Below are 24,605 nucleotides of genomic sequence, written 5' to 3'. Positions count from 1 at the left end.
AGATTATAGTTATAGGAGGGTCTTTTCATCAGCTGCACACCGAGACGTACCTTTTGTGGCGCTCAATAATTAATACCTTAGGTTGCTCCTGTTGATTCCTCTCGTCCTAGCGCTTACGAGCCTCAGCCCTAACATCAACATCACCTCTAACAGAGCTAGGCTTAGCCTACTACCTAGCTTCTGCCGACAAGGATTTCACCTCAGAACTTCTTCCACTCAGCCATTGCGCCGTCGAAGGAAAGAAGAATATCACACTTCGCGTCGTCTCATATTGTGAGGTCCTCTGAGTACACTATTTCTTAGGTCGTGCTTCCAGAGACGCCGTTCACGATATAGTCAGTATGTTAACCCTCGGAGAATTCCCGGCCTTGTGTACACCGCTTATTCATCTTGCAGAAGTCTCAACTCCACAGTCTGCGGCTGAGCTCATGCTCAAATGCTATTTGCTGAGACTAGGCGACCACGTCCAACATGCCCTTGTCAGATCGCTATCTTAACGACAATCCCAGCGCTGACACAACGTGCGCTGAGCCGCGGCTGAGCCTCTCCCACTACTTTGGCTGTGACCCTGCAATCTACTATGGCAGCGAGCCTCTTAAATGGAGTCAAGCTTTATCTTAGAGTCCAAGACCTGGTTTCTGCTTCACTTCGTTGCTGAAATACCCCAAGCGCGGGAGTATCTGTGTTTCTTCAGAGTTCCTCTTGCAGCTTTGGGATTGTTGTGTCTCGATCCAGCTCACGGCTTCCAAGGACTTGTGGTTACTCTATCAGAATGTCAGCAATCTCCTTCAGTGTTCTAACGGCAGTCTCGTGGGGTTTCACCGGTCTTGCCATTGTGCTTACGGCAGGCCGGTTCTGGGTCCGGTGCAAGATTATCAGAAGCCTCTCCTGGGACGATGCAGCGCATCTGCTAGGACTTTTGCTCCTGGTCGCGCAAATCTCGATTGTTTCTGGGGGGGCCTCAATTATATATCAAATCGCAAGTTTTGAAGCAGGAGACGATGGCCGCTACGAAGCAGAACACTTGCTTTTCGTCCGTCTTGACGTTGCTGGTATTCTAGTCTCGTGGTGTTGCCTCTATGCCGTCAAGATGTCCTTTTTACTGCTCTACCACCGTATCTTCCAGGTTTCTGAGAGGTTTGTTCAAGCATGGTGGATTGTTCTTGGAATAGTCTTCCTTACCTTTTGGATTTTGGTTGCCAGCTCCCTCACTGAATGCGGTAGTCCATCAGCCCTAGGACATATTGGTACGTGCTACCTATTATTACGTCACTCACAATACCAACAGCGTTACTGACAATAGTAAGAGAGTTGCGATACCCCCTCAATGATACATCGACAGCAGGTCTTCGTCATCTATGGCTGCGCAGTGAACGTCTTCTCAGACCTGGCTAGTAAGTGCTCTGGCCCTAGAATACATTGTTAGCGTTTCAATGCTAAGTGTGTTATAGTCATGGCATTACCACTAGCAATGCTCAAAAGTCTCCAGATGCGCACGTCAGTAAAACTCGGCCTGGCTGGTGTCTTCTGCTGCGCCTTCGTCACAATTGCGTTTGACATTCTACGCGCCGTCGAGACGGACACGAAGGGCCGAATTGAAGGCTCTACCGCGCTTTGGACGAACCTCGAGTCAGCCGTTGCGGTTATTGTGTCCTGTCTTCCTAGCGTCGCTGCCTTATTCAGTCCAAAGAACGAACGCAATGGTGTCAGGAATCGCAGTCCTCATAGGCAACATTCACTGGTCATCTCGAACTCCGCGAAACACTGTGTGAGTGCTGGAAGCTCCGTCAAAGAGCGGATTTAATGGCCGTACGTCTGCCGCCGTAGAGTCAGAGAATTTTGCCGTCTGTTCCAGCAGTTCGATGCAAGAACCTGTTACTGATAATGCTCAGCGCAAATGAAGCCCTGTTGTCTAAAAAAGGGCTCTTTTGTATCCCACAACAGCTCAACTCCAGGTTGCTCAGCACTCGCCGTACGTGACAGGGCGCCCTAATTCTCCGGCCTGCCCGTCGGTACTTCACGCCTGATTGATAGCTTTCTTAACGCGCTGCAACAACCCAATTACGTGCTTTACTTGGGACTAGAAGTCGGACCGCCATAGTATGAGCAACGACCTACGGCGCAGGGTCTCACCATTGAACTATCAAGCCACTTTTCTTGGAGGACTGCTTGGAGGTTGCGAGCTTATTCCCTATAAGCTTTAGAGCTGCAAAGCTGATCAAAATCGCGACTCACCTGGGTAGATTAGGCTGGGTTATATAGGCGCGAATTTTGGGGTATCGGGTCGGCGATTTTGGTACTTTGCACCTTCTGAGGTTGGGGACTCTGAACGGGATAGGGTCCGGTCATCCGTGACAGCAGCTAGCAAGATGACTCCACTTCTTGATGCGAGAAGCGACGAATCCTCATTTGCTATCTACTAGTAGTGAACGCAAGTCGCAGAGAAAACGCGCCTTATGCGCGGTCCGAGTACGCGACTAGCACGGGTATGCTGAATGAGTTCAACTATTTCGCATTAAATCTCAACTCAAAGCACCTTACCTGAAGACTGGCATCTGCAGTCAGAATTCTGACTTACAATAACGACAGGAGCTCTGAAAAGTGTGACTTCAATGTGCTTTCCACTTCGCCCCGTCATCATGTCTCTCTTGCTCCTACTCCCGCCTCCTTTCAATGCATCTCCCACGGCTCCGAATGATCAAAATGTGCCAGTGATTTTCAACTCGACTACGAATGTTATCGTACCCCACTGCTACATTCCAGATGGCCAAGACACCCCCGGAATTCGTCCGACCAATCTGAAAGGGTGCCAAGATGCCCTCGCAGTCCTTGTCCGCACACCAGACTTCACAACACGCTTTCGCTTCAGCAAGAATCCCAGAGCAATGGCCAAAGAGGTCCCGGTGGGCTGGCAGCTGAGCCATGAGTCGGAATGCAGAATTGTGGTCAACTGCGAAAACGATCGCGACACGGCTGTGTTTAGATTTGCTGATGTTGCACGAATTGCGAAATTGATTATGGATAACTGTGTCGGTAAACCAGATCCTTCTGGGAGATACCCGCTACTGGAATGGGGTGGCGTCCATGGAATTGCGGAGGAGGAGACATTCTATGTGGCTGTTGGAAGGCCTCAGTCTTCACTGGAATTCAAGGTGTCGAATCAGACGGTGGTCACCAGTGGGGGACTGGTTGACGGAGGCGTTGAGTCCGCGTGATAGATATCTCATACGAGCTGATGAAATCACGGCTACTGCAACGGTTCCTGATCTCTTGTACGAAAAGGGTAGATGTAGAATTTTTTATACGAAGATCTAAAATGCATTGAGACGGTGGAATCCCAGATGCTAGATGGGACAGACTTTACACATTAGCACGCAGGCAATGGAATGTGTTCTGTGCGGGAAAGAGGCGTGATGGTCTACAATTTGACCATGACGAAAGACTACCAACAGTCACAAGAAGTATAAGACTCGCACTCAGGACAAATTTCATCTACGCAAAGATACCCTGCTTCCATCTCACCAACGCTGAAACTTCTACCCTACCCAGGTGTTATTCGCAACCAAGCCGTTGAAATCTCGCCGATTGCGCATGGACCCTCCACATTCGCACTCCCACGCCATTGGGCCATTAGCAGGGCCATCAAGTATGCAAGTACCCCCCGGGCCACAGCCATTACAACAACCCGTTGCATAAGCAACTTTGTCGGTACCGGTAGCTCCACTGAAGCAGGTTGATGGGGTGGTGGTGCAGACATGGTTCCAGACCTGGGGTGAAAAATTCTCTGTCAGCATGTTGTTCGCATGAAACAAAAACCGCATATCACTGCATCTGAAAGTTGTTCTGGACTTGCAATAGAGAGAGAGAACACTTACAATTGGTGAAGAAGGTGGAGTGGTAGTGGGAGTAGGAGTAGGGCCAGCGCTAGTGCTTGGCGGAGGAGGAGGTGTCTGTGCATAAGAAGTATGTTGTTAGCCTATTGCTTGGTTTGGAGACACAGATACCGAAGGCACTTATCGTGATCATTGAAAACGAAGACTTACAGACGTGGATGAAGGTATCGTTGAGGAAGGTGGCGAGGCAGGACCCGTACCAATGCAGTACTGATTACCTGCGATCAGGTTGTCACAGCTTGGAGAGATATTCGGGTTCATTAATAGGAATTCGTCCATGGTAATTTCGTTGTCTGATGCTACGCTCTCGCAGCTAGCACCGGCGGCCACTGTAATCCAATGGTCAAATGGTCCACATGCTCCAAGGACAACCTGATCTCTAGCCACTAGGGTAGCTACGGCTGGAGGCGGGGTGATTGCGGCCTGGTCGTTCCTAAACCCTTGAACCTCGGATGTGATTGAAAGGGCGAAGAATATGTATGTTTGAAAAATGGTACTCATTCCTGATGAGCTACGCATGATGTCGGTGGTTCCCGTAAGGTTAGTGAGAAGTAGAGGCGAGAAGTAGAAATAATTGCACAAGGAAGGCCAGCTTAAATGAATGAGTGGTATGGAATCGAATGTGAGTTTCTGGCAGATCAGTAGGAGAGAGAATGCATCAATTTATGGACTGAACGACGTATCCTAACCAGTTCTTTGAGCCTTGGTCAGGCTCATGTTTTCTTTCTTCAGCAGCAAAGAAGAAGGCAGTGATTCAATCTGGAGCCACATGCCTGTGCCTTTCCCATTGCACGTTGGTCTAACCATAAAAGGCTACGCCTTTGTTGTTGCTTGATATTGTTGCTTAGTATTGTTGTTAATTTGAAAGAGCTCGGATCGGACACTTTGGCTTCGCGAGCGCGATCGGGATCAGAAGCACAAAGAAAGGCGACACGGTTACAACCAAAGCCACTTTGCGACGATACTCGGTAACTCTGGCTGTCCTGTTGTCCAAGCTGGGACGTCTGTCTCTTGTCGCGACCTTTGTTTGGTAATGAAAGCTCGCGATAAGTGGTTATTACTATGAAGTCCTATCATCGTGCTTCGGGCAATGATTGAGGAGTAGCCATCAGCACCTGAGCATTTTCATCCTCCACCTTCACGGCCCAAACTAGCCCTGATCAGATGGTCATCATACTCATCCAGAACTACAACAACAGCTTCCATGCCACCATCTATGTACACAGCTCCCATAAGCGCTTTGATAGTGAGCCGAAGAATGGCGGTAGCTTCATTTTGGTCACCTCCGTAACCGCTTCTTTCGATCATGTCCAACCATCCTATTTTCCTCCCACACACAGACACGCTGTCTTCCAGCCACATGGTGTTATGGGTTTCGTTCGATACTTGTATGACGTCAGTGATTTTGTGATGTCATATAGCTTGAGTAGTATATACCACGAGAATTAGCTAGACCGGTGTAGTTGTACTCGACAGCGGCACGTGCAAGGCTGATAGCGTTGCTACCGACCACTTGTAAACCCGTGTTGTCATCAGAGCCATGCCATCCCACAATCGATCTGGGGAATTGGAGCGCCTCCAATAGAAGCACAGGGTTCTTGAATGTACGGGAAATGCAGCTCTCAATTGTAAGTAATTCAGTCTGGGTTTTACCGTCTATGCCATGAAATCGATCAGAAGCCATCGTCTATCAAAAGAACTTTGATTTTCGAGAGAACAGAGGTCCCAAAGTCTGAGGACCTGTGGTACTCTTCTTCAAATAATGACAGCCGCTGTAGAAGGAGATAGACTTCGCAATGCTGAAGATATTAGAAAAGGGGAGAGTGATGATGTTCTTTGACTGGTTTATCGACGAAAACTAGACGGTCGTTTAGCAAACAAACGTTCGTAAGCTTGATACACCATGCGAGATCTCTTCCGATAAGTGATTACAGCAGTAGCCTGATGAAAATCAAAGTAGGATCTAAACAACCCAATACAACCAACCCCACACAAATTACCCAAATAGGGGTAATGGTAATCTATGGGGTAGATTGAAAAAATACCATAGAGAGGGTTTAATAAGGTAAGATAGCTCCATATAAATAACTAAGTCATCTAAAATAAACTATTTTTTGAGAAGCGGTAGACTTATCGTCGACTATTATTGATAAGGTGGTATTACGCTGCGAACGGGCGGGTTTCGAGGCCGGGTCGGGGCGGGGTTTGACCTCGAAGCTACACCCCGTTGCGCAGCGTAGTAGATTATTCCTTCGGGGACCCACGGGGCCCTACGGGGCCTACGGGACCCGAATAGGGGTGTCTAAGCGTGAAGTGCGGATACCCGGGCTGAAATTGCCCACTCGGCTTTCGTCTGATGTTTTTAAGCTGATAGAATTCTCATCAAATGCGGTCGGAGAAACTCCTTATTTTATGATCGAATAAGCCAGATCGCGGATTATCTCCTTCGTAGTTTGAGGCCACTTAACAACTTACCAAATCATACCCCAAGCAATGGCAAATTACCGAATCATACCCCATATTTGGGTGTGATTGGTGTAGGGTATGATTCGGTCGTGGTTGCCCGTAGCCTGATACATAGCAAGCAAGCCAGATCGGAACCAGTCACCTAGGCAGCTGCATTAAGTCCGGCTGTCACGGTTCCGAAATACATAGCGGAATAGGCGCAAGCTGTATAGAGCTTGTATTCGGCCTCTTGAACTATGCCATCGGGACTGGCCACGGAAACCTACCCGCCAAGGCCCAACGGTGACACTAGCGTCAATGCTTAGGGCGTGATGTCTGGCTCCGTAGCGTTGCGTATTGTTGAGGTGGGAGGACATCGATATTTTTTCACGACCCCTATTAAGCAGGAACTTTTGTTTGTGACACCTGAGAGGACGAGAGAGAGGTCTACGAGGGTATGCCGGTACATTAAGAGACAGATAGTGAAGGGGATACATCCTGGAACGTCTTCTAGGCGCAAATATAAAGCGCAATATAAAGACGGCCTGTCACCTCGAAGGTGGTGTCTCTTGTAGTCGGGACCCTTAAATTGAAACAAGAGTACTCGACTCAGGCGTCTAACCTCTCAATGAAAGTTTCTGAGGACTTAGGATAATTGGGAGATCTCATATTCATGTACTGGTAAGAGGCATTCAGAATTTACAGAGCACCATGTAGGATTAGGATTAGGTTAATGGATGATCTACCACTATTATTCTGAAGATGGTGATTGCGTTGCGTTGAGCCGTTGCGCCCCGAAAACATCTCGCTTGGCCCCTACTGCCACAGGGAACTGAGTTGCACCCTACAGAGACTCAGTGAGCACGAGTCTGCTTCAGTACATTGCATCGGCTAGTATGGCAGAGGAATTCCAACATGCTTCTTCGTATGCGTGCTCATAATCTCTAGTAGGCTACGAGATGTAAGTTGAAAAATACATGAGTTAGGGTTGACCTTGCCTGTACCGTTCAGTCAGGTCGTGCCATGAAGTTCTCAGCTTGGGCTCTTCTGCCGCAGGGGTAAGAAAAAGTCCATGGATAGAGCACATGCTTTCCTGGCGCACATTTGACATTGAACATTATCTTATATAACCTAGACTAACAGATTAAAGACCCGATTTACGTGGAACATCCCGCCGCCGTCAACGCCGCTTCAGCAGCAGTTTGATATCCGGCCAAAAACGCGGGAATCGAAATCTTCTGTTTTGTGAGAGATGCGATCTCTTTCTCGATACTTTTATACTTTGCTCTTAGGTTGGCGCAGGTCTTGGCGGAAGCTTTCGCTGTAGAAGAAGTATGTTGTGGGGAAGGAGCCGTGGTCTGCTTTGCTTTTGCTGTAGTCTTGAAAAGCGTAGTCTTATGGGGTGTGGTGGTAGGCTTGGTAGAGGTTTTTTTCGTTTTGGTGGTCTGTAACGTGTTTTTCTTGCTGGATGTTGGAGTAGTGGTTTTCTTCATGTTAGTTGTTGTTGGATTAGACGTGTGCTCGACCGCGCTAGGGTTCGAAGTGTTGGAATTGGTGGAGGCTGAAGGGTTGGCAAAGGTCTTAGTAGTGGTAGACTTAGTCGAGCTGGATGGAGGGAACTTGCAGAAAGATGAGGCGGATGACGCGGCAACCAATACCTGCGTTTTAGCTGTTGTTGCCTGGGTGGTGCTTTTTGCAGCGCTGGGACTCGAGCTAGTAGGTACCAGGGAGCTCGAGACTGTGGTGACGGTGTTCGCACTGGATGAGACCGAGGTCATGGAAGCCGAGGCGGAGATAGCGGGAGCCAAAGAAGAAATTGTGAGAGATGAGGCGAATGCTACGACCGCGCTAGTGCTGGTTGGGGAGGATTTCGCTACTAATAAGGGGTGCAGAGTAAGCAAGAACGATCTTGTACCTCAAAGACCTAGAAACTTACCGTAACTGCTCTTTGATGCTATTATTGATGCAAGGAAGGACGATGCTGTAGAAGAGGAAAGGCTGCTTCCAGATGGGCTGGAAAATCCAATCGAAGAAGCTCCGGAAGTGCTTGACGCAGCGCTGGAAGAGAAAACACTGGAAGTAAAGCTAGAACTCGACTGTGCCAGAGCGGGGCTAGCTATAGCAGCAAAGAAAACGACGATGGCAAAGATACTCATGACTGCGAAGGCAAATGTAAGTGACGCCTTAGCGTTGCGGGCGTTCTAAAATGTAGGATAATCTGTAGGATAAGACGTCCTCTATATAATTTTGTCATCTGCGATCGAAGCCGTTGCTTTGACAGGGCGTTCTCAATTAAACATTTGATGTGTCACAAATGTAGCCATGGCGAGTTTTTATGCTGTAGGCTTTCTCTTGAACGACTAAGATGGCAGACACTAATTGCTAGGCGGAGAGCACGGGTGGAGAACGTGAGTCTCTGGAGGTCCTCAAAGTGGCATGTTGCGCCGATAAAGGTCTGAGCCCAGAAGATCCAGATCTGGACAGTTTAAAAGAAGGAGTGACGAACCTTCCATGCTGTTGTCAATAACAGCTATTGCGAACAAGTAGAGTAGATAGGCATGCTGAACTCCCAGGATATCATCCGGGCGCGTGAATTCTACCTTGTGATAGCCAGAACTAGTCAAGCGGAGATGGGTAGCTGTTGGCATACAGAAACGCCATTTGCAAAGAGAATGGAACCTTTTGTTGCCGTTTGCTTAAGCACCCATGGCGGACAAGACCAAAGGGACTCTCAACGATTGCCCAACTGTGATTACGACAGCCTTCCACCAGGGTACGCCTCCCGCCATTCGTGGCGTTGTCGTCGCAAAGCCACTTAGCCATGGCCAGCAAAGTGAAGATTTTGAACATCGAGCAAGATGGGTGGAACGAATGGCGTCCCAACTAATGCCAATCTAAGTTATCAATATCCACTGCCCTAGATTGATTTTTTTGTGATATCGCCTGAATAATCTTTGTTCTGGAGTTGCTACGCTAGGCCTAAAAGAGTTAATCTGATAATGATGAGAACTACCTACTTTATCCAGCGATTGACTTGATACTTGTTTTTGATGCGGTCTGACGCCATCGAGGCGAGCAGTAGTCATACATGTCAATGCCTGCTGGGCAAGGAGTACCTAAACCAAAAAAAGTATGTTCTTCCTCTGAAAAAGGGACGACAACCCAACCTGACTTGACTGGTACGGTTGTCCTCGGTCAGAGAGAACGCCCATCGGCTGTGTATACATAGGAGCACTAGGAGATCACTTATCTCAAATGTCTCCCTCGACCCCTACAGATACCAAAAGGTTTGTTCTTGACTTTTTTCATTGCAAGACTTTTCGGGTAGTATGGCCCTTCATTCACTCGCCATTGAGACTGTTACCCATATTTCTCGATCATTTAAAGTATTTAGAAGTTAGTATCTTCTCGTTAGTCTAATCATTCGAGTCTTTTCGAGAAGAATATCTTCGAGCAATTTATTCGTTATGATCCCTCCATAGAGCTAATTACTAATTTATACCTCGAAACTATAAATTCTTATCGAATTATATCTCTAATTACTTAGAGTATAATTTAATAATTTATTATTTATAATAAAAATCGTAAAGGAGAAAATTCGCGATCTAGGTTATTCGATTATAAAAAAGAAAATATCTTTAATCGTATTTAATAGATAATCTATTAGCTTAAATATATTAGATGAAAGTCGAGTAAGTATTAATAATAGCCTTTACGAAGGCTCTACGACGATCTTTATTTAGATTTAATTAGAGGTATCTAACTATCGAGCGTAAATATCTTCGAAATTAGACTTTTTAGCTAAGTTACTAATGCTATAATAGCTAGATATCTCTATTTAAATCGAAATAAGATCTTCGTAAGAGCTATTACTAATATTAAATTAAATTTAACTTCTTAATCTATATCTATAATATATAAGTAAACTATTTAAATAGATTACTATAGTAAGTTTAATAAATTATCGAATTATATTTTAATTTTTAATATAAAAGTATAATTTAATTACTAGTCGAAAAGATATAATATAATATAGAATATTAATCTATTATACTATACTCTAATATAATATAAGTTATTAAGATTTATATAATTTCATATCTAATATAATATGAAATCTTAATAAGATATACTACGATATAATATATCTATAATATTATACTATAAAAGAGTAAATTATAAATTTATATCTTAAACTATATAATTCTTATAAATTTATACTCTATCTTATATTTTTATATCTCTTATTAAAAAAATAGAATATAAATTTATAAGTTATTACTACTTAGAATATAAAAATATAAGTTATTATTTCTTAAAGTATAAAAATATAAGATGCCATTAACTTATAGATATAGTCGTTTCTATATTTTAAAAGTATAAAATATAGTTATAATATATATGTATAAGAGCTCTATTAGTTACTTAATATATATAAGAGCTTTATTAGTTATTAAGATAGAGTATAAATAGACTAAGAGATTAAATTTCTATTTATAAGTTAAATAGTTAAATAGTATTCGATAAAGTATAAAAGTTTTTAGACTTTATAGTCTAGTGAAAAATATAGTTATTAGTTTATAAAAAAGCTCGATACTATCGAAGTAATATATATTTCTTCTTATAGTATATATGTTATTAAGTATCGTAGAAAAACGATCTCGAAGAAATTAGCTTACGTAATTTAAAAAATCATTTATTAGAATATATTACTTAATGATATAATTCTTCTTTTCGAGGCCTATATTTTTTTTTATTTATAATTAAAATTAAACTATAAATCTTAAAGAGTAGTAGCTCGATATTAAGCTAGATTAGAGTTTAAAATATCGCTATAATAATATAAGTAAGTAAGTAAGTAAGTATTATAAGTATTATAAATAAGTAAGGTAAGTAAGTAAGTAAGTAAGTAAATATTATAAGTAAGTAAGTAAGTAGATACTATAAGCGAGTAAGTAAATAAAGTAATTTTTTTATAAGAATCTAGTAGACTTATCTCTTAATTATTTAAAGCGCGATAAAGATTACGAATACTTTAAATATTACTCTTTCGAGTGCTCTTAAAATTCGCCACGAAGTTAGTTATAGAATTATAAAGTTATTTAATAATTTTATATTTTAGATATAAAGCGAAGAAAATATTCTTATATTAGTAATAATAACGATAATATTATACTTTCTAGATATACTATAACTCTCTTCGCGAGTATACTATTAAAGCGTTAAGGGGCTTCGTTTTAATAAAGATTAATTAAAAAATAAGAAAGTAATTACTAAAAAGGTATTTCGCTATAAAATAATTATTTTAGATTTAATATTTAAGAATATTATATTAAGAGATAGTAGTAAAATAATACGATTTAATTAATCGAAGTCTTTTAAATTACATTTAAGTCGTAGTTACTAAACTTAAAATTAATATTAAATAGATTTTAATAGTTTTCTTTATAAGATATTATATAGTCGATATTAATTAAAATTATTAATAATAATAGTAAGATCTACGTATAACGTATAATAACTTTAGGCGATTTCTATACGTATATTAATAAGGGAAGTATATCTAGTTAAATTTATATAAAGTAATCGTTAAATAATATAGACCTAAGGAATTTTTTTTAAATATTAAAAAATAAGGTCTTAGCGTATTTAAAGAACTTCGAATAATTTTAATTCGTTTAAAAATACAATATTCGAGGTTTTTCTAAACGCTTTATTAATTTAAATTAGCTAGCTATATATAAAATAATCTTAATTCTTCTTATTTCACTTTTTATCTTTTCGTCTATTTCTTCTTTCTTCTTTAATATATCTTTCGTCTAGTAATAATAAATCTTTCTCTTAAAATTATATTTTTATTATTAGAGGAGACTTAATTAGCTAGTACTTATAAGATCTCTCGAAAAATTATAATTATAAGAGTACTATAAAACGACTAAGAGTAAATATTAGATTATACGATATAGACTCTATAACGAATATAACTTTTGAATTAAATTTCTTTATAAAAAGATCGATGCTTAAAAGCTTATTATTAACGACTTATATATCTATTTTAATATTTACTTATAAGAATTAAAAATATAAGCGTTCTATAAAGCTAATTATCTTAAATCTAAGAATTATAGCGATTATTATAATAAACTCAACTATAATAACTAAGTATATTAGAATTAATAAAAGAGTAAATTACGAAGTTAGTCTTTTTTATATATAAGCTTATTAGAGCTAAAGCGAGTATTTAATAAATACTTTATAATAATAAGACGTAATCTTTTTAGAAGATATTTACTTTATTCGTAAAGATAAGAGATAATATAGCTAATAGTTAACGTATAGTATAAATAAAATTAAATATTAATATAAGAAGATCGGTTTATTCGATATAAAGTATTTCTAATTACTACGATCTATGCTTCTAAATATATTCGTAATTTCTTTACTATAAACGAAGTATATTATATTATAAATTATCGAATAATATTATTTATTATTATTACTCTTAATAATAATAACGAGACTCTATTAATAATATAAATCTTAGTCTCTATCGAGTTTAAGAAGAATTAGACTTAGTTTTTAAGAATATATTATTCTTGTCTATCGAGCGTAGATGAGAATAACTTTATTATTATAAGTAATCGAGTTAAGAATTTAATTCCAACTATTTATAAGAACTTTTTATATATAAAATACGCTTTTTATATCTTTTATCTTAAGAGAAATATAAAAAAGAGGTTTAATAAGAAGTGTGTAAAGCTCTTTTAGAGGTATGCTTATATAAAGAATAAGACTTTCTTTAAAGACTCGATTCTAAAGATTCGAGAGATAAATAACGAATATAGCAATTATATTTATAAGATTTCTTTAAAATAATATAATATCTACGCCTTTAATCGTTCTTATTATAATTAACTTATCTCTAATATTTATAAGAGTTAGAATATATATTAACTAGATATAAGAGATTATCTAATAGTCTATCTTATAATTAATATCTAAAATACTATAATAATAAAGATATTTATTTAATAGCGTAAAGAGTTTAAAGGAAAGCGAGCTTATTAACTATATATAAAAATACCTCGATAATATATAATTAAGTGACTAAATATATAAGACGATATCGTTTAATTAATATCGTATAATAGTTTAGTCTTCTAATAATACTAAGTATATTATTAAACTTCTTACTCGAGAGTATATTTATATCGACTATTAAGATAATTAATTACTCTATAAGTACGCTATAATAGTATATCGCTATTATTATCTTAAAGTAAAAGATTATATTAATAATAAATACTCTATTTTAATATATCGAAATATCTACGATTAAGACTTTATAATAAAGTCGATTTAAGTAATAAATCTTAAAGCTATAAAAGGCTATACTGCTTCTCTAATTATACCTCGAATAGGGCGACTAAAAAAGAGAAGAATTTAACTTAATAAAAGGGCTTATAATAAGTTAAAGAGAAGTTATCGATATAATATTTATAGCGAAGTAAGATATAATAAAAGAACTTATAACGAAGTAGATCTCTATTTCTCTAACTCTATTAGTAACGATAATATTACTTCTAATATTATTAACGATAGTAGTAATATATTTAAGAGCTTTAAAAGTAACGTTAATAATATTAAGACTATAGCTAGACTTATAGAGATTATAAGTAAGATAATAAATAAGTTATTTTTTTTATTTAAGATTTAGTTATATGCTATATACTATACTCTTTAGACTTTCTAGAAATATCTCTTATATATCGTATTAATTAAGTAACTATCTCGATAAGATAACTAAGAGAAGATCGAGAATCTTATTCTAATATTTTTAAATAAACTTAGTTTCTAACTTTATATATAGTTGAAATTAAATCTATCGCTATTATATTATCTTTTAAAATTAGAATTATATTAAATAATCGAATTAAGCGTATATTAGCGACTCTTAATAAGAGAGATAATAAGAGCGAGTATTATAATTTATAAAATAATTTCGATAATAATTACTTTAATAAGAAAGATTTAGAAGATAATTAGAGCGAAGATAATAGCGAATTAATAAATTAATAGACTTTAATTAATAACTCGAAGCTTACGATAATATAAGTATATCTTAATATAAAAAAGTATTAAGATAAATGAAAGTATATCGAGTATAATATTAAATAACGTCTTAATTAATAGAAAAGAAATCTCGAGGAGTATAAGAGAGGCGTATAAAAGTATTCGATAAAGCTTTATAGTACGCTTAGGCTTTAATAATCGATATATAATAAGGGCGTAATAATTTAATACTATAAATTAGAACGATATCTCGAAGTCTTCTTCTTATTTATATATCGAGGAGGGTAGATTAAATCGCTATATAAGGCGTTCTAAAGATCTAGAACTATATAAAATAATTAATTATTTTAAGGGCTAGATAAGATATAATCTAAAAGATCGAAATATTATTAACTCTCTTTTTTATATAGCTATTAAGATAATAAGATATTAGAGAAAGTATAATTTAGAGAGAAGAATAGCGAATAATCTATATAATTAAAGATCGAAAACTCTATTAGAGCATATAGCGATATACTTATATATTTCTCTTACTATTCGTTTAAAGAATAAGCGAATTATAATATCTATCTTATCGAGGCTTAAAAATCTTATATTATCGATTAATTATTAGATATTAAATAAGTAGCTAGTATTATAGATAATTACTTATAATTTATTTAATTCTTCTTCTTTTTTATCTATTTAACTATTTAAGGCGACTCTTTTATCTATATAATTAAAAAGTAATATCGAAGTCTAGTTATAAAACTTACGAAGAAATAAAGTATATACTCTATTAGATAAGCTCTTAGATAAAGAAATCGATATCAAATAATTAGATAATAAATTAGAGCTTAATAAATTAATTACTATATATAAGAGTAGAAGAGAATAAAAGCGAGATAGTAATAGAGATAAAGGGATTTCTATTAGAGAACGTAGTGATAGTTAAAGATAACGGGCTTCTATTACCTTAGTTAATAATATATTAAAGAGAGATAAAAAATAGAGTTCTTAAATGATAGCGGTAATTATCTAGTAGATAATAGTTAGTAAACTTTATTAAACGTTAGATAGTAATCGTTAACTTCGCTATCGATAACGGTAATATAATATAGTATTATAGAATAGAATACTTACGTTTAGCCCTCGAGTTAGCTTACTCGACTTTCATCTAATATCTTAAAGCTATTTAAATTTTTATTAGATATAATTAAAGAGATTTTCTTACTTTTATAATTTAACGAGCTAGATCGCGAATTCTCTTCTTAATAATTTAAAGTCTTTATAAAATTTCGAAAGTAAGTAGACCCTTAGATAGTAATTTCAGACTACTATAATAACTTATATTTTTATATCTTAAGAAATAACAATTTATATTTTTATACCTCTATTAATAATATCTTATAAATTTATATCTCGTTAAGATATGAAAATATAAGATAGAGTATAAATTTATAAGAATTATATAGTTTAAGATATGAAAATGTAATTTACTCTAAATAGTATATATATAAGATATTTCGTTAGAATTTCTATATTTAGAAGTATAAGTAGCTATTCTAGTTATCTAATTAATCTATTATGACTAATACTATTATAACTAATACTATTATAGCTAATACTATTATAGCTAGTACTATTATAGCTATTATATAATAGTAGACTATTTAAATAAAAAATAGTAATAGCTATAATAGTAATAGCTATTAAAATATTAGATATGTTATATATAGAACGAACGAATTAATTCTCTAAAATCTCTTCGAGACTAGATTCTAAATATAGTATAAAATTAGATGGCTAAAGAATATCGTAACTAGAATATACGAGAATTATATTTCGATAGTAGCTATAATAGTAATAGTTATAATAGTAAGTAATAGTTATAATAGTAATAGTTATAGTAATAATAGTTATAGTAGTAATAGCTATAATAGTATATCGAATGAGAGTAGATACGATTAGTCGTTAACTAGAATAATAATTAGAATAGCTACTTTATACTTCTAAATATAGAAATCTCAACGAGATATCCCGTCAAGATCCCGAATCCATACTAGAAAAATGAAATGATATTCGATTCTATTTATATTATACTCGAATACGGTATAATATTACTTAATATAAAATATTTTATAAAATATATTATATCTTTTCGACTAGTAAATTTAATAATTAGAAGTATAATTCGATAAGAATTTATAGTCTCGAGATATAATTCGATAATTAGCTCTTTCTCTATAATATTAAAGCTTCTAGTATTTAATAATATTAGATACTCGCTCTTTATATTCTATCTCTACACTTTAAGAAAAGATTATATATATATTCGAAAGCGTCTATTATAAGCATATCGCGCGAAGTATAATAAAGACTAATAATAATAGAAATAATTAATTTTAAAGAGTAAACTATATTAACTATTAGATTTATAAATCGAAATTATATTAACTATTATATATTAAAAATTAACTATCTTACTATTAATATATTAATAGTAAAGTAGTTATAATAAAAGCTAAAATATCGCTTAGTAAAAGAAGAGAAGAGAAATATCTATATAAAGTATTAAGCTCTATTAGTTCTATTTTAACTCTACTTTAATTCTATAAATATTAGTCTATTAGCTCTTTTAACTTAAAAATCGACTTTTTAAAAAGATTATTATAAACTACTTTACTATTAATTAAACTAGTTAATTTTACGATTAGAAATATATTAACTATTAATCGATAAATCTTAAATTATATTATTAACTACGAGAAACTAACGATTTTACTAGTAGTAAATTAGTTAATTAATTTATTATTATTAGCTCTAAGTATAATCTCTATAAATTATTTTCTATTTTATCTTAACGCCGATATATTATATTATAAGAAACTTCTATAATAAATTTATAATATAAATCTATTTAGATATTATTAGATCTAATACTATTATAGACCTTAGCGCTACTTACGTTAAGGCGCCGATATCGTATATATTATATTAGAGTTCTTTTTAGAGTCTAATTTTAATAATATACTCTATATATTTAGAGGCTTAACGAATATAAATCTACTTCGTATATCTCGAAGTTTTAATATTTCTTAAAGATTAATTCTATTATTAAATATACTATTAAATCTTATAACGATATTATATCTTTTATAGTTTATATTTACTAGCTAACTATTAATAGATTATATTCTTATAATTTTAATCTCTTTATCTTTTAAAGAAAAAGATCTATTATTATTATAATATCGAGTTTATCTTTAAATTATATAGTAGAAAATAAAGATAATATTAAAAGTCGCTATAGCGTCGATAATGAATTTAAGAATTTCTTATTAATAAAGAATCTTACTATAAAATAACGTCTTATAATCGTTAGAGTCGAAAATTATCGTCTAAAATAAGAATAAGAATTAGTTATATTAAAGGTTTATAATTATAAGCTTTATAATATTAACTTATCGTCTATAGCTAGCGAGAGTCTATTTATATCGATTACTATCGTATCTTTAACGAATATACTAATTAAAATAAAAATACTTCGCTTTAAAAGAATACGTTTTTATAAGAATATTAGTAAGAGAGAGTTATTAGAACTAGTATAGATACGATATTAGTATAAGTGAGATAGATAGAATAATAAGACTATCGAACTATATAAATGAAAAGAAGATATAATATAGTAGAGAATATCTTCTATTAAGATACTAGATTATAGAGCTAAGTAATATATTAAGAGTACGCTCGTAATACTATCTCTCTCTCTTAAATAGCCATAGCCTCTATAATTAATAGATCGAAGATATACGCTTACTACTTATCTTATATCTTTAAATATCTATAATTTCTATAGATCTTAACTAAAGAAGATTTATCGAGATATAGTAATATTACTAGATCGTATACTAGTCTTAACTATATTCTATCTATTATAATATATATTAGAGCGTAGACTATCTAGTAGTAAAAAGCTAGCTAAGTATTATAGAAATACTAAGAATATTACTATAATTAAATATATTTATAATACTATATTTAATTAATTCTTCGAATTCTCTTTATAACGATATCTAAGAAATAGATTATATCGTCGATTAATCTTAGAATATATAAGATTCTCTATAGTCTTATAATTATCGTATCGAATTATAGTAGATATCGCCGAGTAGATATATATATTACAATTAAATACTAATCGTTCTAAGAAGATTAAATAAGACTCGTTCTATATTTAAGAGTATATATCGTTAAGAGCGTTAAGTAACTACTTATAACGTACGTTATCGTCGTTCTCGTCGTCGTTATCCTTATAGTCGTCGTTCTCGTTATTCTTATCTTTACTTATAGTAACGATATCGATAATATCGTCATATAGCTTCAGAATAGTATTATATTTATAGAGAATCCGAGCGTTTTCTAGCTATTCTACCGTACCCCGAAGCTCTTTATCTCGCTGTTATTATTGAATACGAATAGAATTCTCGTAGTCTTTTTAAGTGGGGAGACTATAATCTCGATATAAATTCTATACGTTAAAGGTTAAACGTTATATAGAATCTTAATAGCGAAATTTAAGATTACTATATCGATAAGAAGAATTAAAGAGAAGTATAGTAGACGATTTATTAAAGCCTTCGAATATATATTAAAAAGATTTATAAGATATTATAGGCTGAGATTAATAGCGTATTATAATATTATAAAGTATAAGATCTCGATATTACTATAGATTTTATTAATTTCTCTAAAATTATAGCTAATTTTAAGAGCGTAATTAAGAGAGGATATACTCATTTTTCTATTATTAATACTTTTTTTAATAACGATTCGTAGTATATATAATAGTAGAAGAAGAGGTATTATAATTGAAAAGAGTTAATTAAGATATAATTTATAGAGATAGAATTCTTTTAAAGAAGAAATGAAGAGAGATAAAGATAAAGTTAAGATTACTAATAAAATTTGATATTCGTAGCTAAGAAATTTAGTTACTTCCCGAATAGATATCTAACTTTCTCGATTTAGATCTTAGTAGTACTTTTTAAAACTTATCGATAGAAAGAAAGCTAGCTTTTTAATTACTCTATAGAGATCTCGAAGATATAATCCATATCTTACCTACGTGCCAGCAAGATTCTTCGAGTTCTTCTTCTTATCTAGTCTTCTTATCATAGTTCTTCTTATTATAGTTCTTCTTATTATAGTCCTTCGATAGAATTAAAGAAAATTCAACGCATGCATTTACCTTTAATATCTTTTGATAGTCTAGTCTAAGAGCTTTACTATAGATTTACTCTATATCTCTTATACTCTTATTATTAAGTTTATTCATTTTATTCTTTATCTTAACTTATTACTAATTCGTAGATTTAATAGAAAGATAGAAAAGAATCGAATATATTAAATGTTATTTAATAGTAGACTTACTATATATATTATCGACATACTTAGTAAAGAGATTAAATCGTAGTCGTTTCGAGGCTATTCTCGTCGCCGTTATAGTAGACTTACTGTGAGTATAGAAGTATTTTAATAAGTTCTTTTCGATTCGCTAATTCTATAAATAGTTTAGCGATACTTTATTCCTTCTATTATTTAAAGGCCGTTTCGTTATATTAAAACGAATTATTCGTTTAATAGACTAACTTAAGAATACGATATCTTAAGTTTCTATCTTAATCTTAATCGATTATAATATTTTAATCTTAAGTTAATATCTTAATAAAGTCCTTATTAGCGCGTTTATTTATTAATTATTTATTCGCTAATTCGAATAAGCGTAAGTATACGTTAATTAGCTCGTATATATTTCTCTTCGTCGAATATATAAAGAAGTTTTATTATAATATTAGAATTAATATAGATATAATATTAATATAAGTAAGATAGATAGAATAATAAGGCTATTAAACTATATAGATAAAAAGAAGATATAATATAGTAGAGAATATCTTCTATTAAGATACTAGATTATAGAGCTAAGTAATATATTAAGAGTATACTCGTAATAAGAGTATCTACGCTAATTCCGCGAAGTCGAAATTAAGTGTTAAGGAATCATTATGGTTTGACTCATATATGTATGTGTTGTAAAAGATGTTGATTAATCTATGTGGTCTGCAGACAGATATGTGCGGTGCCAAGCCTACGCTAGTGGCCCTATGAGTATGCCTCAGGTATCTCATGACAATTGCCCACAAAAAACAGAGAAATGCCATGTCCTCATGGCAAGAAGTACGCATGCATGAATGAGTGAGTTTTCGAAATGCTGGAAAGGAATGGAGAGACCAGGCCAATTAGTGGTGTGAATCCCACGAGTTCTCCTGCCGCAGTGAAACCCCTCGAATAGTACCGGAGCAAGACATCAGACGGTTTCAATTCGTCCAAATATCCATCGTCCGATGTTCCTCTGCAGAGACCCAATTGGCCATAGTGATTTGGCTGTGACCGCCGCAGTAGGTCCTTCTCTTGTATCGTCATTGCAGTGATGTACCACAATGTGATATTGCCCAGGCATGCAGAGATAGCAGGCCAAATTGTAGTGTCGTTCTCCTGCTGAGTGGTGGTTTGACGTGGGAGCGTGGATAGCATATGACGTGGGATCTTGGAGAGCTGAGCCGTGTTCTTGGTGATGGTGGCCTTGTTGTCGCTTGCTTTCTCCGCAGTGCTCTCCGCAGTGTTCTCCGCATTTGCCTGTAGTGGTTCCTCCTCTTGCTGAGTGATTGGCTGAGTGACTTGCTGAGTGGCTGGCTGAGTGATTGGCTGAGTGACTGGCTGAATGGCTTGTAAGGCCTCAAGTCTAGCCCATTCTTGACGTATGTAGGCCGCTCGGTCTTGAAGGATTTTGGCTTGCGGTAGGAAGAATTGAGGGTCTGATTTGCTAGCCAATTGGATACATTCTTGAGCCTTGACGTCGTACTCCCATGGGTAGCATTCTCTTGTATGCCATGGGCCGTAGTACTCGGTGCGGTACTGCTCATGTAGGGTCTGCAGGAATGCTTGCATTGTGATATCGACAGGCCTATCAAAAGGATCGATTTGGACGTGGGTTTTGTCAAAAGGTACTCGATGACGCGAGTGTATGTGAGGACCGGCTTGGAGCGTTGCACTATTAGGTGTTTGATGCAGGCTTTGCGTAAACGTGTGGTGTAGACGTGGCTCGTAGAGAGACGTCTACTACATCATAGGATCAAGTGGAATTAGATCTTAAGGTGTTGCTACCAATTGTTAAGGAATCATTATGGTTTGACTCATATATGTGTGTGTTGTAAAAGATGTTGATTAATCTATGTGGTCTGCAGGCAGATATGTGCGGTGCCAAGCCTACGCTAGTGGCCCTATGAGTATGCCTCAGGTATCTCATGACATTAAGTTTCTTATAAGTTCTAAGTATTTTATTATTAATTAAATAAGAATTATTTATTATATATAGTTCTTAGAAAACGACTTTAATACTTAATAATATAAATACTATTAAATCTATAATCTAAGAAATATAACTTTTAAATTTTTTAAGTAATTTCTATTTAATTTAATAGCGGATTTAGTAAATTGCTATTTTCTTATTTATAAAAAGTGAAAGAAGACTAAATAACGCTTTAATTAGAAGATATCTATTTTTAAAATCTATCTAAAGAAGTTAGAGGTTTATTTATTTCTATTTTCTAAAAAGTATTAAATTAATTTCTTCTTAATTAAATTTAGACTAAAGCTTAAAAATAAGATCTTAAATATTAATAATATATCGAAATAATAAGAAGAAATTCTTATCTAGATTATTATATAGGAAAAGATTTTAGAATATATATACTTCGATAATAATTTTTATTTAAAGTTTTTAGAGGGGTTTACTAAGAATAAGTCTCTAAAAAATCGAATTTTAAAATCTAAATTGAGTTTAAACGACGGCGCTTATATAGCGCGTATTTAAGACGATAGCGTAAAATATAAAATTAAATTCTTTAACTCTAATTATAAGAAGAATAGTTATTTTTATTATAATAAATAAGATTATTAAATATCTAAATATCTAGATCTCGATAAATTATTTATTATTAATATTAATATAATATTAATAAAAAAAGATTAAGTCTTATAATCGTCTTAGAAGCGAGATAAGAATAATAATTAATAAAAATAATTTCTTCTATTCTTATAAAGGGATAGATAAAGCTTTAAAGCGAATAGAAGTAACTCGTTACTCTACTCGATATTAGAGTATATATTAATTTAATTTTATAAAAGTTTATAATTTAATAAAATTTAAAATTTTATAATATTATCTTATCGTAATTGAAGATATTAAATAATTAAAGTATATATTATTATAGCGCGTATTAGCTAAATTACTAGTTAATAGATAGTTAGAATTAAAATAAAAAATATAATATACTCTTTTATATTATTAACTAAAAAGGCCTTAATATTATATTAGATATATTCGAATTAAATTAATTATAAGTATTATTAAACTTAGCGATAAAGTAATAATAATTTAAAATTAATGCTAATAAATTATAAGTTAAAAAATTAATTAAATTTATTTAGATTATTAAATAGAAGTTAAATATATTTATAATTATATATATCGCGATAATACGAAGCGAATTAGAAAACGAGCGTAATCTAAAGCTTTCTTAAAAGTTATTAGAGTTTAATAATATTTTTTTTAATAAAAAAATAGAAATCTTATCTACGCTTAAGTAAAGAGATTATATTATTAAGATTAAAAGCGATAAAAAGTCGCTATATAATCTCTTATATAATCTATCTTAAATAAAGTTAGCGAAGCTATAACGCTATTTAAAGAACTTCTTTTAGAGAAATTAAATTCGCTATTTAACTTTCTTAGTCGAAGTATTATTTTTTTTTATTCTTAAAAAGAATAGAGGGCTTTATCTTTATATTAATTATCGAAGTCTAAACGCGATAACTATTAAAAGTTAATACTCGCTACTTCTAATTATTAAGACTCTAAATCGCTTATATAAGTTTAAAGTCTTTATAAAGCTAGATCTTAAGAATATCTATTATTAAATTCGAATTAAAAAAGACGATAAGTAAAAAATAGCGTTTCGTAATCGCTATAATTACTTCGAATATTTAATTATATCTTTTAAACTTATTAATATACTAATAATTTTTTAAATATATATTAATAGAGTTTTTATAAATCTAATAGATATAATATATATAATATATTTAAATAATATTCTAATTTATAATATTAATTTAATAAAGTATTAATAATATATTAAGTAAGTGCTTAAGCGTTTATATTAATTTTAACTATATATTAATCTAAAAAAGTATTAATTCTATATTAAACGAGTTAAGTTTCTAGAATTTATTATATCTATTAAAGATATTATAATAAATTAAAAATATATCGCTATTATTAAGAAGTAGCTAAAATTAAAAAATTATTAAAATATATAAGTCTTTTTAAGCTTTACTAATTTCTATTAATAATTTATCTATAGCTATTCTAGTATAATAGCGTTATTTACTAACTTACTTAAAAAAAATAAAAAAAATAAAAAATCTAAATTATTAAAGTAAATAAATAGCGCTAAGCTAATATTTTAATAGCTTTAAAACATTTTTATAACTACGCTATTTCTATATTATTACGATTTAAATTTAAAGCTATATCTTAAGACTAACGCTTTTAACTTCGATATAGAGATTATACTTTTATAATTAAATAAAAATAATTATTAATAATTAGTAGTATTTTAATTTAAAAAAAAATTTCTATAAAGTAAAATTATAAGATTTATAATTAAAAGCTACTCGTTATCGTAGTATCTATAAAATAATAATATTACTATTTAAAAGATAATACGTTTTATATTAAAATCTTAACGAATTAGAATAATTTTAAAAACTTTATAAAATAGAAGAAATTAAACTTTAGATAAACTCGTTAGACGCTAAAGTTAGCTATTTATAACTTTAAGATTTATTATTAAATAGATAAATTAAACTCTATTAACTTATTATTATAACGCTTTAATTATAAGAGAATATCGCTATTAAATATTAAACTACTATCGATATTATAAAATAAACTCGTACTTTAAACTAGCGGCGAGTAATTATAAAAAAATAAAGAGATTATAATAGCGATAGCGCTCGCATTTCGTATTATTAATATTTAAATAATTATTTTTAAAAGAGAGTCTAAAATCGTATAAGAGATTACTT

The 24,605-nt window shown here is 33.1% G+C and overlaps 6 protein-coding genes across 6 annotated transcripts; 2 read left to right on the top strand and 4 right to left on the bottom strand.

Annotated features, from left to right (window-relative positions):
• Nucleotides 1–772: 772 nt before the first annotated feature.
• HO173_007093 (uncharacterized protein) lies at nucleotides 773–1,804 on the top strand (the record flags this gene model as incomplete). The annotated part of the gene is made up of 3 exons (XM_037308998.1): nucleotides 773–1,247; nucleotides 1,308–1,394; nucleotides 1,452–1,804. 3 exons carry the CDS (start codon nucleotides 773–775, stop codon nucleotides 1,802–1,804), a joined length of 915 nt encoding a protein of 304 aa, XP_037164262.1.
• Nucleotides 1,805–2,639: 835 nt separating this feature from the next.
• Nucleotides 2,640–3,215, top strand: HO173_007092 (uncharacterized protein; the record flags this gene model as incomplete). The annotated part of the gene is made up of 1 exon (XM_037308997.1): nucleotides 2,640–3,215. One exon carries the CDS (start codon nucleotides 2,640–2,642, stop codon nucleotides 3,213–3,215), a length of 576 nt encoding a protein of 191 aa, XP_037164261.1.
• A 607-nt stretch (nucleotides 3,216–3,822) lies between these two features.
• Nucleotides 3,823–4,412, bottom strand: HO173_007091 (uncharacterized protein; the record flags this gene model as incomplete). The annotated part of the gene is made up of 3 exons (XM_037308996.1): nucleotides 3,823–3,825; nucleotides 3,876–3,950; nucleotides 4,044–4,412. 3 exons carry the CDS (start codon nucleotides 4,410–4,412, stop codon nucleotides 3,823–3,825), a joined length of 447 nt encoding a protein of 148 aa, XP_037164260.1.
• A 606-nt stretch (nucleotides 4,413–5,018) lies between these two features.
• Nucleotides 5,019–5,577, bottom strand: HO173_007090 (uncharacterized protein; the record flags this gene model as incomplete). The annotated part of the gene is made up of 2 exons (XM_037308995.1): nucleotides 5,019–5,278; nucleotides 5,331–5,577. The coding sequence occupies 2 exons, from the start codon at nucleotides 5,575–5,577 to the stop codon at nucleotides 5,019–5,021; spliced, it is 507 nt and encodes a 168-aa protein (XP_037164259.1).
• A 1,918-nt stretch (nucleotides 5,578–7,495) lies between these two features.
• Nucleotides 7,496–8,494, bottom strand: HO173_007089 (uncharacterized protein; the record flags this gene model as incomplete). Its single annotated transcript, XM_037308994.1, has 2 exons — nucleotides 7,496–8,214; nucleotides 8,275–8,494. 2 exons carry the CDS (start codon nucleotides 8,492–8,494, stop codon nucleotides 7,496–7,498), a joined length of 939 nt encoding a protein of 312 aa, XP_037164258.1.
• A 12,124-nt stretch (nucleotides 8,495–20,618) lies between these two features.
• HO173_007088 (uncharacterized protein) lies at nucleotides 20,619–21,401 on the bottom strand (the record flags this gene model as incomplete). The annotated part of the gene is made up of 1 exon (XM_037308993.1): nucleotides 20,619–21,401. The coding sequence occupies one exon, from the start codon at nucleotides 21,399–21,401 to the stop codon at nucleotides 20,619–20,621; it is 783 nt and encodes a 260-aa protein (XP_037164257.1).
• Nucleotides 21,402–24,605: the final 3,204 nt, after the last annotated feature.

This window comes from Letharia columbiana (genome assembly GCF_014066305.1).
Source record: "Letharia columbiana isolate WasteWater2 chromosome Unknown Sc0000022_s0, whole genome shotgun sequence".
Classification (NCBI taxonomy): domain Eukaryota; kingdom Fungi; phylum Ascomycota; class Lecanoromycetes; order Lecanorales; family Parmeliaceae; genus Letharia; species Letharia columbiana.
This window is presented reverse-complemented; position numbering and strand designations above follow the sequence as displayed.